Source organism: Chiloscyllium plagiosum, chromosome 13 (genome assembly GCF_004010195.1).
Source record: "Chiloscyllium plagiosum isolate BGI_BamShark_2017 chromosome 13, ASM401019v2, whole genome shotgun sequence".
NCBI classification, from domain to species: domain Eukaryota; kingdom Metazoa; phylum Chordata; class Chondrichthyes; order Orectolobiformes; family Hemiscylliidae; genus Chiloscyllium; species Chiloscyllium plagiosum.
The window spans coordinates 5,024,166-5,040,721 of NC_057722.1; the positions used below are offsets into that span (position 1 = coordinate 5,024,166).

The 16,556-nt window shown below is 40.7% G+C and overlaps 1 protein-coding gene across 2 annotated transcripts in view; it reads right to left on the bottom strand.

Moving 5' to 3' along the window:
* ing5a (inhibitor of growth family, member 5a) overlaps positions 1–16,556 on the bottom strand; it is a 30,714-nt gene that overhangs the window by 6,586 nt on the left and 7,572 nt on the right. For both annotated transcript variants that reach the window (XM_043701721.1, XM_043701720.1), the window contains exons 3-6: positions 13,754–13,920; positions 9,592–9,703; positions 4,684–4,777; positions 667–802 (exon numbers count right to left, since the gene is read on the bottom strand). In XM_043701721.1, the coding sequence (XP_043557656.1) occupies positions 667–802; positions 4,684–4,777; positions 9,592–9,703; positions 13,754–13,920 (509 nt within the window). The remainder of the gene's footprint in view (positions 1–666; positions 803–4,683; positions 4,778–9,591; positions 9,704–13,753; positions 13,921–16,556) is intronic.

Sequence of the window (16,556 nt, forward strand, 5' to 3'; positions counted from 1 at the left end):
CTCCCCCGAGGATATGCAGGTCATTGGACTCATCCACCGCCAAACCACAACAACCCGACGGTCGGAGGAGGAGCGTCTTATCTTCCGACTGGGATCCCTCCAACCGCAGGGGATGAACTTGGACTTCACCAGTTTCTTCATCCCCCCTCCCCTTGTCTCAGCCGAATCCCTCCAGCCCGGCACCGCCTTCCTGACCTGCAGTCTTCTTCTTGACCTCTCCGCCTCCATCCTACTCCGACCTATCACCCTCACCTTGACCTCTTTCCACCTATCACATTTCCAACGCCCCTCCTCCAAGTCCCTCCTCCCTACCTTTTATCTTCTCCTGCTGAACACTCTCTGCTCATTCCTGAAGAAGGGCCTGTGCCCGAAACGTCGAATCTCCTGTTCCCTGGATGCTGCCTGACCTGCTGTGCTGTTACAGCAATAAAGTTTCAACTAACATAAATGTAATACTTATAGATGTCACACAGAGGCGTGGAATTCTTAAAGGTTTCAAAATTCTTAGTTCAGTATGTAATCTATATCTAAACCCACGTGTCAACTACTTCCATTGCCCAGCTCTAATAAAAATGGTATTTAAAATTTAGCACTAGCAAGTAAATACAACCAAAATACCATTAGTCATGCTTTCTAATTTAGATAATCCAAATCAAAGACACTTACATCTGGGTTATCACAGCCAATCATTTCTCCATAAGAAACCTGGTGACACAGACAATAAGTGGGTTCATTGGGATCAACTGGCATGTCCAACACATCAGATGGGTGCATTTTCAAAATTGATTCAGAGTATTCTGACCTAGAGAAGGAAATACAAAATAAATTCCAGATACAACCTCTTCTAAATAGCTCTTTGCCCTCCTACAGAGAGACAATAATTTTATTTCTATATCAACTTCGTGACCTCTGGAGATCCCAAAGCACTTTATGACCAATTAAGTACTTTTGAAGCATAGTCACTCTTAAAACTTAGAAACATTCTTTGGAATGCGTTATCACCATTCACTGCCAAACTAGTATGGTGGTGAGTAAAAGACAATTTTGTTATCAATTTCATTTGACACATTGATAAAAGTCCTATTGAGCATTGTGAATAATGTGAATCACTTCCAGAATCTCAGAATTGTTACAGCATATGTGCACCAGTTCTCTAAATGAGCACTCAATCCAATTCTCCTGCCTTCTCTCTGTAAACTGATACATTCTTCATTTTTAGATAACAGCTTTCAAGTGCTTCAATGGAATCTGCTTTCACCACATTCACAGGCTGTATTCCAGAGCTTAGCCAATCACCGCGTTAAATATGCCACTTTTGTTTCTTTTACCAATTACTTGAAATCTGTGTCTTCTTGTTCTCAATCCTTGCTAATAGGTGGGATATAAGTCCTCCTAAACCAAATTAAAATGCCTAGCGATGCTGTGATACAAAGTTGTTCAAAATTTCCTCTTAAACAAATAATTACAAGTTTTGAAATGTGACAGTGTGAAAGGCAATATGCACTTCAAATCAGCACCTCAAATTGTTTATGTCACAATCAATACCTATTCAAATTATGCACATCCCTCTCCCCTTCATTATTTTGTTTAATCTGTCATCTTAAGCATTGGAATCCCTATCAAACAGATACCATCCGAAATCCTTGAGGGCAAGAATAGAAATCTATTGATGTGATTGTTGTCTTTACAGAAATACTCCTCTGTAGTTACTGTAATCAGATTTGTCTCCCTTGTTGAATATAATCCCTGAAGTCTCCCAGCACACTATCTTCTTTCCACACCAGAATTATGCCGTACCAGATTTAGGCATAAGTAAGCAAACTACAGCTTGAGGTGGGGGCTTCACATTACGAGAAGCCTCTGAATAGAGTCATAGAGATGTACAGCATGCATACAGACCCTTTAGCCCAAATCTTCCAAACCCTTCCTATTCATATACCCATCCAGATGCCTCTTAAATGTTGCAATTGTACCAGCCTCCATCACTTCCTCTGGCAGCTCATTCCATACATGTACCGCCCTCTGTGTGAAACATTGTCCCTTAGGTCTCTTTTATATCTTTCCCCTCTCACTCTAATTCTGGACTACCTCACCCCTGGGAAAAGACCTTGTCTATTTACCCTACCCATGCCCCTCATGATTTTATAAATCTTTATTAAAGTCACCCCTCAACCTCCGTGCTCCAGAGAAAACAACCCCAACCTATTAAACCTCTCCCTATAGCTCAAATCTTCCAACCCTGGCAACATCCTTCTCAATCTTTTCTGAACCCTTTCAAGTTTCACATCATCTTTCGGATTGGAAGGAGACCAGAATTGCACACAATATTCCAAAAGTGACCTAACCAATGTCTTGTCCAGCTACAACATAGCTTCCCAACTCCTGGACTCAATACTCTGACCAATAAAGGAAAGCATACCAAATGCCTTCTTCACTATCCTATCTACCTGTGACTCTACTTTAAGAGGAGCTGCGAACCTGCACTCCAAGGTCTCTTTGTTCAGTGTATGAAAACAAAATGACTACATTTGAAACTACACATAATTAGATGAAGATAAAAGGAAACTCAAATTTATAGCATAGAAAGCCATTCAGCCTATTACATATGTGCTGGTCAACAAAGATCTCATTAAACTAATCTCATTTTACAGCTACTGGCCCACAGCCCTGTAGGCTATGGCAACACAAATGAATACATAAATACTGCTGAAATGTTACAAGCGTTCCTAACTCAACTATCCTTTCAGGCAGTGAGTTCCACACAGCACCACCTTCTGAGTGAACAAGTTTAGCAGAACTGTCCTTTTTCCCCTGAAGTGGAGTGGCATGGTGGCTCAGTGGTTAGCACTGCTACCTCACAGCACCAAGGAACTAGATTCGATTCCACCCTCAAGTGACTGTATGGTGTTTGTACATTTTCCCGGTGTCTGTGAGAGTTTCCCCGGGTGGTCTGGTTTCCTCCCACACTCCATAGACATGGTTAGGTGGATTTGCCATGCTAAATTGTCCATAGTGTCCAGGGATAAAGAAGCTAGATGAATTAGCCATGGGAAATGGAGGGTTACAGGGAGTGGGGGCATGCATTTAAGTAGGATGCTGTTCAGAGGATCGGTATGAACGCGATGGGCCAAACAACCTGTTTCTACACTGTAGGGATTCGAAGACTCTTTGATAGGGTCTGAAGTCAGCATGTTTGCCAATATTTGCACCAGGTTCAACACTATTGGACTCCTCAGATATTGAAGTAGTCCATTTCCAATTGCAGCAAGATTTTGACAATATCCAAGTTTGAAGTGACAACTGGCAACTGCCACAAAAATGCCAGATAATTCTAACAAGAAAGAATCTAGCCAGTTCCCATTGGCATCATCATAGAATCCCCAACTATCAACATCCTCGAGGTCACTCTTGACCAGAAATTAAATAGGACTAGCCATGTAAATACTTTAGCCTTGAACAGCAAAAAGACTAGGAATCCTGCAACGAGTCACTCACTTTTGTTTCCCCAGATCCTTGCCGTCATTCACAAGCCTGGATGAGTGCAGATCCAACAACATTCAAGAAGCTTGATATCATCCAGGACAAAGCAACCTGCTTGATTAGCACCACATCCAGAAACATTCACTCTCACCACTACCAGTGCAACTCAGCAGCAACAATCTACAAAATGCACGTTAGAAATTCACTAAGTCTCCTTTAGACAGACCCTCCAAACCCATAACCACAATCATCTAGTAGGACCAGGCAGCAAATACATGAGAACACTACCAAGTTCTCCCTTAAGCCTCTCATCATTCTGATTTTGAAATATATCATTGTTCCTCCAATGTGAATTGGGTCAAAATCCTGGAATGCCCACCCTAACGCACTGTGGGTGTAACTACACCAAATGGATTGCAGTGGTTCAAAAAGGCAGCTCACCACCACCACCCATATCACATTACTAAATGAAAAATAATTCATCCGTCAAATGGTTTCTTTTTAAAAAATTTCTTCTTTCATAGGATGTGGCAATCACTGGCAGACCAACAATTATTGCCCATGCCTACTGGCATGATTGATAGTCAAATTCAAAGCTTAAGGACAATTGCTTGAGATATCATACTCTACCTGTAGATTCTTGACTAATAAAAGAGTCAAAGATTATCAGAAGCAGGCAAGAAAGTTGAGTTGAGGCGATAATCACGTCAAACGTTGCCTTACTGAATGCAGTGTAGGCTTAAGGGCAAATGGCCTACTCCTGCTCCTAAGTCATTTACACATATAGTTAAGTATTGCAAAGTAAAATTAATAATAAAATCACTTATGGGAAGATTAACATCAGCATCCTCTTCCATCAGCTGATGTTTCCTTCACACTGTCTGAATATCAAGTAAGCACCAGTCCAGCAGCAAAACATTAAGCAAACAGATTCAGCATATGACTTCCACAGAACAAACCCAAACTCCTCTGAACTGCAGAATCTGTAAAAAGATGAACTTCACCTTGTACGCCTCGCCCTTTTCGAATACAAGCTGGAGAAGGGGTATTTTACATCTACATATTCCCAATATTTATTAGTTAACTTGGAACTTTGGTAACTGTATCGATATTATAGAATGATGGTGGTGAAGAAAGAAGAAATGATAAAATGAAACCAAAAGTTCAACATTGCTGTTATAACAAGTCAAACAGTCACCCTACCCTGCTTTCTGCTTCTTCTTCTTTGGCATATCATCATCTGATCCCCGTCTTCCACGGCCCCGAGAACCCCTCCTGTCTTTCTGGCCTCTGCCTTCTATAAAAGGGAGACAGAAATGCATGTTAGATGTGCTTGTAATTAGGATTTACAGGTGGCTCTCTACATGTCAGTTAATTTAGTACTGAGTTTCAAATCATCTTTTTCCCCTGTTGCTAGCTTATGAAAGGTTCCAATTTATTCCATTACTTGGTCTTAAAAAATGAAGTAAAATTGAAATTGCTGAAAATGATCAGTAGATCTGGCAGCATCTGTGCAGAGAAAAACATTTATCATTTAAGATTAATTATCTTTCATCAGAACTGAGAGTTAAAAAGTAACAGGGTTTTTAAGTAAGAAATAAAAAATACAGCCATGGACAACTAAAGAGTTAAGCGACAGCATAAAACTTTGAAAAAGTTTACAAAAATACAAATGAAAGAAACTGCTGAATGGGAAGAATACAAAGAGCAGCAAAGGGCCAAAAATCAGCTTATAGAAAGTCTATAAAGACCATAAAACAAAAGCAGAATTAGGCCACTCAGCCCATCAGATCTGCTCCACTATTTGATCATGATTGATTTGTGTTTCTGTGTTGTCTGTAAAATCTTCCATAGCTATGTAAAGCAAAAAAAAAAATCAGTAAAAACAAATGCAAGTCCATTACAAGTAGAGTCAGGAGAATTTCAGGAGAATTTCAGGAGAAAATGCAAATGGCAGCCAAATCAATGAAATACAGTGTGTCTATCTTCACAGAACAAACATTAAAAATCCCCCAGGGAAGATGAAGATTGAGGGACTAATGTTAAGAAGGAACTGCAAGACATTAAAGTATAAAAATAGTAATATAGAAGTTACTGGAACTTAAAGTGAATAAAGACCTTGGATCTTATGATCTTCACCTGAAAGAAGTGGCTGCATAGATAGATGTGTTGGTGGTTATCTTTCACATTTCAATAGCATAAATGGCGACTAGGCAGCGGTGATTCCAAGCGGCTCAGAACCCAGACATTGATGGACTTCCCTTTAAGCTATATCTTTTCATTTTTCTTTTTCTTAAAATGGTGCCCTATTGTGATGACTAATGTAATGTAAACCTTTCACTGTATCTGGCTGTATTTCTCACTATAGAATAAGCAATAATAAAACTTGTTCAAAAAAACATTTATTCAAATTTATTCAAACTGTGGAATGATCCTAGCAGATTGAATGAAGACAAATGTAATATCTGGATACTACAGCCTTGTTTGCCTTACATGAGCCATATGGAAAAATGCTAGAATCTGTAGTGAAGGAGGCAAAAAAACAGACTTACAAATTAATAATATCCAATAATACTTTATTGTCTGTCAACATGGATTTATGAAAAGAAATTGCAAAGGCAGTCAGGTCAAGCAACAATTAGGGATGGGCAATAAATGTTGATATCCCCATCCCATTATCAAATAAAAAGCTTGACCCTGACCCTTAATTGTTGCCTTAATTGCCCATCTTGTTACCAAGCTGACCCCTTTGTCCTTTCAGTGCACTGTTTTAATGAGGCTCAACATAGGATTGAGGATCAACATCTCATTTATTAGTTGGGCACTTCTAAGCCTCTGACTTCAGAGTTCAATTTTCAGATCATAGTTTCAGATCATATCCAGATTTTGCTTTTTTAAAAAAATCTATGTATGTTTAATTCATATGGTCTTATTTTTCCTTCCCTTTGTTTTCAGGCCTTGTATCGCTAAACATTCTGCCTTTTAACCTCCTTTCTTTCAGTCTATTCCAGAGTTTTCTTTAGTTCCTTTTACATGCCATTTCCCCCCACTCCCCCAACCATCCTTTTCACTTGCTTAAAACCTACTGCATTTCTATCTTTTCTGAGTTCTGATAAGAGGTGATCAACCTAAAACTTTAACTCTGTTTCTCTCCACACAGATACTTGGAGAATATTTTCAGAATTTTAAGATTTTCAATGTCAAAACATTTTACTTTTGAAAATACAAAGACATTTTACTGAAGTTTGTTTTTGTCTTGAATTCACGAGAAATACCAATATAAAAGGAAAACAACATTTAAGTTGCACAATAAGAGTTCTAATTAGTTGATAAGTGAACTCTGATTGATAGAGTGTGTTGTTGTTAAGGATGCATGAAATACAGAAAATATCTGACAGTTAACTGTCAAGTTTTAATCCAGGCAGATTGATTCCAATTGGTCACGGCATTCTTCTAAATGAGTCATTTGTCAAAAAAAAAATCAGCACTCTCTTCTCATAGAATATAAAATGTTATTATTCCTTTACGTTGGTACAGTTGAACCCTGTATCTGTGGATTCAGTTTCCATAGTTTCAGTTTTCTGCAGTTTAACACAGCCTGAAAATATTATGTAGAACGTTCCAGAAATAAGGATCAGGGGGCTGCCAGTGAGGTAAATTTCCCATTGAAATGATAGGGTTTGCTACTATCTGTGGTGTTGGGCTTCCGCAATAGGTCTTGGAACGTATCATTTGTAGATATGGGGTGGGTGGAAACCTGAATTTCTTGCAAATTGTTTTGACATGTGCAAGATGAAAAGCTTCAACAAAATGCATAATTTTTCAACAGGACTCTAGTTCTGAATAACCAACTGTTTTGCTTTTGCCCTCCGTACACAGAGATGTACAGCAGGGAAACAGACCTTTCGGTCTAACAGTACCACCCTCTGCATGAAACAGTTGTCCCTTACGTCTCTTTTATATCTTTCCCCTCTCACCCTAAACCTATGCCCTCTAGTTCGCACTCCCCCACCCCAGGGAAAAGACCTTGACTATTTACCATATCCATGCACCTCATGATTTAATAAACCTCTATAAGGTCACCCCTCAGCTTCTGACGCTCCAGGGAAAACAGCCCCAGCCTATTTCAAACTCTCCCTATAGCTCAAATCCTCCAACCCTGGCAACATCCTTGTAAATCTTTTCTGAACTCTTTCAAGTTTTACAACATCCTTCCAATAGGAAGGAGACCAGAATTGCACACATTATTCCAAAAGTGGCATAACCAATGTCCTGTAATGCCAAAGCATGACCTCCCAACTCCTGTACTCAATACTCTGACCAATAAAGGAAAGCATAGCAAACACCTTCTTCAATATCCTATCTACCTGCAACTTTATTTTCAAGCAGCTATAAACCTGCACTCCAAGTGTTTGTTCAGCAACACTCCCGAGGACCTTACCATTAAGTGTATAAGTCCTGCTAAGATTTGCTTTCCCAAAGTGCAGCACCTCGCATTTATCTTTATTAAACTCCATCTGCCTCTCCTCAGCCTATTGGCCCATCTAATCAAGATCCTGTTGTAGACTGAGGTAACCTTCCTCGTTGTCCACTACACCTCCAATTTTGGTGTCATCTGCAAACTCATTAACTATACCTCTTATGGTCACACCCAAATCATTTATATGAGTGACGAAAAGTAATGAACCCAATACCGATCCTTGTGGCACTCCACTTGTCACAAGCCTCCATTCCAACCCTCTACCACAACCCTCTGTCTTCAACCTTTGAGCCAGTTTTGTATCCAAATGGCTAGATCCCTTTGGATTCCATGAGGTCTAAACTTGCTAACCAATCTCCCATGGGAAACGTTGTCAAACACCTTACTGAAGTTCAGATAGATCACGTCTACCACTCTGCCCTCATCAATCCTCTGTTACTTCTTCAAAAAACTCAAGTTTGAGAGAGATGATTTCCCACGCACAAAGCCATGTTGACTATCCCTAATCAGTCCTTGCCTTTCCAAATACATGTACGTCCTGTCCCTCAGGATTCCTTCCAACAACTTCTTGATTCAGTTTCGGAAAGTATAAGTAGCACAAGCCAGAAATCGCTAATAATTTCACATTTATGACTTTTGTTTCAATTCTACGCTCTCAAACATCAGTCTGCGGCAATTTAATCCCATATTAGTTAGCAAACAAACCCAGACTTCCACTTCTGGTAAACTGCATGAAATTACAGTTTTATTACTGAACATTGTGGGCGGCACAGTGGCACTGTGGTTAGCACTGTTGCCTCACCTGGGTTCAATTCCCGCCTCAGGCGACTGACTGTGTGGAGTTTGCACGTTCTCCCTGTGTCTGCGTGGGTTTCCTCCGGGTGCTCCGGTTTCCTCCCACAGTCCAAAGATGTGCAGGTCAGGTGAATTGGCCATGCTAAATTGCCCGTAGTGTTAGGTATAGGGGTAAATGTAGGGGTATGGGTGGGTTGCGCTTCGGCGGGTCGGTGTGGACTTGTTGGGCCAAAGGACCTGTTTCCACACTGTAATGTAATGTAATGTAATCTAATCTAATTACTGAACAAGAGAGAGAAGCAGAAGAAAACAAATATCTGGGGACGTCTGCATCCGGAGCATTTACCTTAATAACACAACAATGAATCAGTTTTATTCAAAAGTCTAAGAAGAGGAATGCTAAATGAATACAGTTCTGTATTGCTCAAGTCTGGCAGTTCAGCCAGCTTTATTACTATTGTTCAAGGCTGTTTGTAGTTGCGTAATGTAAAAGGAAGATTATGAGATGATATATGTCACACAACATACACAACTCTCATTTTTCACATTTGTCTGGAATTTGCGCTCTCAAAAATCAAATCCAAACGTGATCTTTGAACACAGTTTGTCAGCAAACCCAGATTTAAAAAGAAATAAAAGTCTTCCAAATTAGTGACTGATACATGTTAGGCAAGAGTTTTAAACAGCCACAATGGGTAACACATCTGCTGTGATTGAATTGATAGTGGGTTAAACTTAAGAGGCTAACTGGCCTGTTCCACCTTTAATTTGCTGACCATCTAGGTTCTCCATTTCAGAATGAAATGCTGCACCAAAGATTTAATATCATTACTCACTCTTATTGCCTCTCCCTGCTGAACTGTCATAATCACTTGATTCCAACTTTTCCTTCAAATCAGCTTCAAACCTGGCAAGTTCAGCATCCAGCCGCCTGATGTGCTTGTCGACCTGCCATAAGCAAACAAATAATTAACAACATAGCAGAAAATAACTTAAAATGTTCACATGTGGATCATTGGCAATGAAGACATTGCTCAGGGATGGACATGACTTGCAGCTTAATGTTCCAGGATACAAATGCTATAGGAAGGACAGAAAGGGGGGGGGGGGGGGGGAGAAGGTTTGATAAGGGATAGCATTACAGCTGTACTGAGGGAGGATATTCCCTGAAATACATCCAGGGAAGTTACTTGGATGGAAATGAGAAATAAGAAAGGGTTAATTACCTTATTGGGATAAACCCACTAATAGTCAGCACGAAATTGAGAAACACATTTGTAATGAGATTTCAGTTATCTGTAAGGATATTAGGGTGATTATGGTAGGGGATTTTAACTTTCCAAACATAGACTGGGACGGCTAGTGTTAAGGGTTTAGATGAAGAGGAATTTGTTAAGCGCGTACAAGAAAATTTTCTGATACAACATGCGGATGTACCTACTAGAAAAGGTGCAAAACGTAACCTACTCTTGGGAAATAAGGCAGGGCAGATGACTGAGGAGTCTGTGGGGTAGCACTTCGCGCCAGATTTAAAATAGTGACGGAAAAGGATAGACCAGATCTAAATTGGAGGAAGGCTGATTTTGACAGTATTAAACAAAAAGAGGTTAGCACATGTCAGGTATAGGCAGGAGAGATCAAATGCATCCTTAGAAGAGGAGTATACTGAAGAGGGAAATCAGGAGGGCAAAAAGGGGACATGAGATAGCTTTGGCAAACATAGTGAAGGAGAATCCAAAGGATTTTTACAAACACATTAAGGACGAGTTGGACCGAAGGCTCTGTTTCCATGCTGTACATCTCTATGACACAGTCCAAAGGATCTACCACACACAGGCACCTGGCCCATATGATAATGTAGTAGCAAGTTGGGTACATAATTAAGGACAAAAGGGTAACTCGGGAGCGAATAGGGCCCCTCAAAGATCAGCACGGTAGCCTTTACGTGGAGCCGCAGGAGATGGGGAAAATATGAAATGAGTATTTTGCATCAGTGTTTACTGTGGATAAGGACATGGGAGACATAGAATGTGGGGAAATAGATGGTGACATCTTGAAAAATGTCCATATTACAGAGGAGGAAGTGCTGGATATCTTGAAACGAATAAAGGTGGATAAATCCCTCGGACCTGATCAAGTATACCCTAGAGCTCTGTGGGAAGCTAGGGAAGTGATTGCTGGGCTTCTCACTGAGATATCAGTATCATCGATAGCCACAGGTGGGGTGCCAGAGGACTGGAGGTTGGCTAACATGGTACCATTATTTAAGAAAGATGGTAAGGACAAGCCAGGGAACTATAGACCAGTGAGCTTAACGTCGGTGGTAGGCAAGCAGTTGGAGGGAATCCTGAGGGACAGGATGTACATATATTTGGAAAGACAAGGACTGATTAGGGATAGACAACATGGCTTTGTGCATGGGAAATCATGTCTCATGAACTTGATTGAGTTTTTTGAAAAAGCAACAAAGAGGCTTGATGGGACTGTGCGCTGGACGTGATCTATATGGACTTGAGTAAGGTGTTCGACAAGGTTCCCCATGGGAGAGTGGTTAGCAAGGTTAGACATCTTGGAATACAGGGAGAAATGGCTCAAAAGGTAGAAGACAGAGGGTCATTTTTCAGACTGGAGGCCTGTGACCCGTGGACTGCCACAAAGATCAGTGCTGAGTCCACTACTTATCGTCATTTATATAAGTGATTTGGACATGAACATAGGAGGTATAGTTAATAAGTTGGCAGATGATATCAAAATTGGAGGTGTCGTGGACAACATCGAAGGTTACCTCAGATTACAATGGGGGATCAGATGGGCCAAAGGGCTGAGGTGTGGCAGTTGGAGTTTAATTTAGATAAATGCGAGGTGCTGCATTTTGGGAAAGCAAATCTTAGCAGGACTTATACACTAAATGGTAAGTCATGGAGATGTACAGCATGGAAACAGACCCTTCGGTCCAACCCGTCCATGCCAACCAGATATCCCAACCCAATCTAGTCCCACCTGCCAGCACCTGGCCCATATCCCTCCAAACCCTTCCTATTCATATACCCATCCAAATGCCTCTTAAATGTTGCAATTGTACCAGCCTCCACCACATCCTCTAGCAGCTCATTCCATACACGTACCACCCTCTGCGTGAAATAGTTGCCCCATAGGTCCCTTTTATATCTTTCCCCTCTTTCCTAAACCTATGCCCTTTAGTTCTGGACTCCCCGACCCCAGGCAAAAGACTTTGCCTATTTACCCTATCCATGCCCCTCATCATTTTCTAAATCTCTATAAGGTCACCCCTCAGCCTCCGACGCTCCAGGAAAAACAGCCAAAGCCTGTTCAGCCTCACCCCATAGCTCAAATCCTCCAGCCCTGGCAACATCCTTGTAAATTTTTTCCGAACCCTTTCAAGTTTCACAACATCTTTCTGATAGGAAGGAGACCAGAATTGGGCGAGAGGTGAAAGATATAAAAGGGACCTAAGGAGCTCCTTTTCCATTCAGAGGGTGGTGCGTGTTATGGAATGAGCTGCTAGAGGAAGTGGTAGAGGCAACATTTAAAAGGCATTTGGATCGGTATATGAATAGAAAGTGTTGAGAGGGACATGGGCCAAGTGCTTGCAAATGGGACTAGATCAGGTTGGGATATCTGGTCAGCATAGACGAGTTGGACCGAAGGCTCAGTTTCCATGCTGTACATCTCTATGACACAGTCCAAAGGACCTATCACACACAGGCACCTGGCCCATATGATAATTATGTACCCAACTTGCTACTACATTAAAAGCTAAACCAGTTTAAGTAATGAAGTTTAGGGAGCAGTGAACACACAGCAATACAATTCCACTTTAAATGCTCCTTTAGCAATTTCAGTAAAATTTCAATTTGGAATGGTATCACCATTTCACTATATAGAAATAATAAGCATCATTTTTATTGTCATACCATGTCACCTCTATCCCTGCATTATGTCCAGTACACTGAAAGGGTAATTTCAAAATGACTCGGAGAGAACAACACAAAGTAAATGTAGAAAGATGAAGTAGTAAAGCATCTGGTATGAAAAAAAAAGTATGAACATCTCTATGTCCATACACAATCTGCATTATTACCAACTCAATCACCCCATCTTCTTGGATTACTATTCTCATACTAGATTATATGAGAGTGGCATGGTAGCTCAGTGGTTAGCATTGCTGCCTTACAGTGCCAGGGAACCCGGGTTTGATTCCAGGCTCAAGTGATTGTCTGTGTGGGTTTCCTCCCAGGTTAGATGAATTGGCTATGCTAAATTGCCCCCTTGTGTTCAGATGTGTCGGTTAGGGGTAAATTGCCCCCTAGTGTTCAGATGTGTCAGTTAGGGGTAAATGTAGAGTACAAAGGAACCTTGATTATGTGGGCAGCACAGTGGCACAGTGGTTAGCACTGCTGCCTCACAGCGCCAGACACCCAGGTTCAATTCCCACCTCAGGCAACTGTCTGTGTGGAGTTTGCACATTCTGCCTGTGTCTGCATGGGTTTCCTCCCACAGTCCAAAAAAAAAGGTGCAGGTTAGGTGAATTGGCCATGCTAAATTGCCCATAGTGTTAGGTGAAGGGGTAAATGTAGGGGAATGGGTCTGGGTGGGTTGCTGTTCAGAGGGTCGGTGTGGACTTGTTGGGCCGAAGGGCCTGTTTCCACACTGCAAGTAATCTATAGGACAGCATCAGTTTGAGATACCTTGATATTTTGTACCAACTTAGTACATAATGTACTTAATGTTCAGTTTACTTGGGATACATCAACAAAAGACTTATTGTAATTTCTGTAGAGAGTAAGGAAAATAGGCCATTGGCATTTTAGAAACATTCCTTGGACTATTGGAAAACTACGCAGAGTGATAAAAACAGACTAGTTACATTCAGAGCCATTTTTGTGCAAGACACCCAATAACACTTTGTGAAAAGCAGCAGCATTTCAATCCCACAAATAATTTAGTTATTTGGTCTTACTGCAAAATGACACCAACCATTTCATATGTCTCCATTGCTAACTGTACTTTGTCATCACTGTATTCTCTGCATTTATTGTAGGCAAGTTGAATCTTCTTCAATTGATCAACACGTTGATCTGGAGATAGGTCCTTCACATTTGAGATATATTCAGTTGCCAATTTGTCAATCTCAACTTTTTTATCTAGAAACAGAAAGTAAAGTAATTAGACTAACATAAGAAGAGAAACAGCACCTAGATATTTCACACAATTTACTGTCTCCCTATATGCATCATATTTCCCTCTGTTGCCACTAATAATCTCAAATTCATACTGCTGCCCTTCAGAAAATAAGATGCAACAATTATTCTCCCCTGATAGGAATGTACCTATTTGCAATTCAAGTACTTCCAAATTCTAAAATAAAACAAAGAACTGCGGAAACTGGAGATCTGACACAAAAACAGAAACTGCTGAAGAAATTCAGACCTGCTGAGTTTCTCCTTCAATTCTGTTTTAGTTCCAAATCCTACTTTCTGCAACTAGGCAAAACTGGGTACACATCCACCCTGAACTTTAGAAAAAAATCTGTTATATTTATTGAAACAGCAAGGTCACAGAATCCCTACAATGTGGAAGCAGGTCATTTGGCCCAGAAAAGTGTCCCACTAAGAACCATTCCCCTACCACATCCCTGTAACCCTGCACTTACCATGACTAATCCACCTTTCTTGCACATCCCTGGACACTAGAGAAATTTAGGGTGGCCATTCCACCTAACCTGCACATCTTTGGACTGTGGGAAGAAACCAGAGCACCTAATAGAAACCCACGCAGACACAAAGAGAATGTGCAAACACTACACTGACAGTTGCCAGAGGATGGAATTGAACCTGGGTCCCTGGCACTGTGAGACAGCAGTGCTAACCACCGAGCCATCATGACAAGGTCAGAAACTTGGAAATACTAGTAGAGGCAATTAAAGACAAATTAAAGACTAGATTTCATCCTAGTTCTTGGACCTTTCATTAATAACCTGAGACATGAGAACTTAGCAGGCAACAACTCCAAAGAGAAACAGATTCTAAATCATCTAGAGATACTTGCTTACCAATACATTTACTCCAAGGAAATCAACAGAAAAATGATTGAAAATATAACTTGCAAATGTACCATTTTTAGGACAGTGAAAGCAACCAGAAAATGTATTTAGTAAATCCCCTCCTGGCTCCACAGTGCCTGTCCATCATCTACAAGGCACAAATCAGGAGTGTGATGGATCCACTTGCTTGGAATAGTACAGGTATCCCCACTATCTTCAAGCAGAGTATTTCTATGAAACCTTTCATAAGCTGAAATGGCATAAAGTGAAGAAGCATTAAATTTATATGGGAAAAATTTCACCTTTTCTCATAAAAGCAAAAATCCTCTTCGGATTTCTTTCGATTAGTGAAAACTTATACTAACATAGGTCTTTCATAAAAGCGAAGTAGCGTAAAACGAACTTTCAAAAAGCAGGGGATACCTGTATAGCATCAACAACCTCATCACCATCCAGAAAACATCAGCACACTTGATAAGCACTCCACCTAATAACTTAAAACATTCAATTTTTCAAGTAGCAATGCAGAAGCAGCACTGTGCATCATCTCCAAAATGTACAGGAACAACTTGCTAATGCTCCTTTAATAGCATCTTCAAAACCTGCAATCTCTACCACCTAATAAAATAAGTGCAACAGATGCATGGAACATCACCAGCTGCAGAATCTCCTGCAAGCCACACAGGATCCTTCCTTTACTGTCGCTGGGCCAAAATCCTGAAACCATTTCCAAACAACACTGTTAGTGTATTTACATCACATGGACTGTAACAGTTAAAAAGATAACTCATCATCATTTAATTAAAAAATTCATGACAGTCTTGCTGGCAAGGACAATTATGCTCACATCTCATGAACAACTTTTAAAAAAAGATTTAGTGGACAGATGTATAAAGGTGGCAATACATCAAAAGTGATAAAAAGACAATTTACAATTCTTGGCATTGTACAGGTGGAACAGAATACAAAAGCAGGAGATCAAATAAACTTTTACAAGACCGTGGTTGGATTTTATCAGATGACTTCTAGATAATTGGATGATTTTGTTTGTATTTTCAACACCATATTTCTGACCAGTACAGGTTTAACAATCACATAAGCAGACTACACAACACATTTAAACATAATTTACCTGGTTACTGACCAAAAGTGGACTATCAAAGAATCCAAGGAGCAAGCAGGAAGGGAAATGGGATTACATTTGGTCGCAATGAAAGAAGAACACAGGGTTGACTCACAATGACAACGTGTACAGTCATAGAGATGTTGTGGTTCTGTTCGCCGAGCTGGAAGTTTTTGTTGCAAACGTTTCGTCCCCTGGCTAGGCGACATCATCAGTGCTTGGGAGCCTCCTGCGAAGCGCTTCTTTGATGTTTCCTCCGGTGTTTATAGTGGTCTGTCTCTGCCGCTTCCGGTTGTCAGTTTCAGCTGTCCGATGTAGTGGTTGGTATATTGGGTCCAGGTCGATGTGTTTGTTGATGGAGTTTGTGGATGAATGCCATGCCTCTAGGAATTCCCTGGCTGTTCTCTGTCTGGCTTGCCCTATGATAGTAATGTTGTCCCAGTCGAATTCATGTTGCTTGTTGTCTGCGTGTGTGGCTACTAAGGATAGCTGCTCGTGTCGTTTCGTGGCTAGTTGATGTTCATGTATGCAGATTGTTAGCTGTCTTCCTGTTTGTCCTATATAGTGTTCTGTGCAGTCCTTGCATGGGATTTTGTACACTACATTGGTTTTGT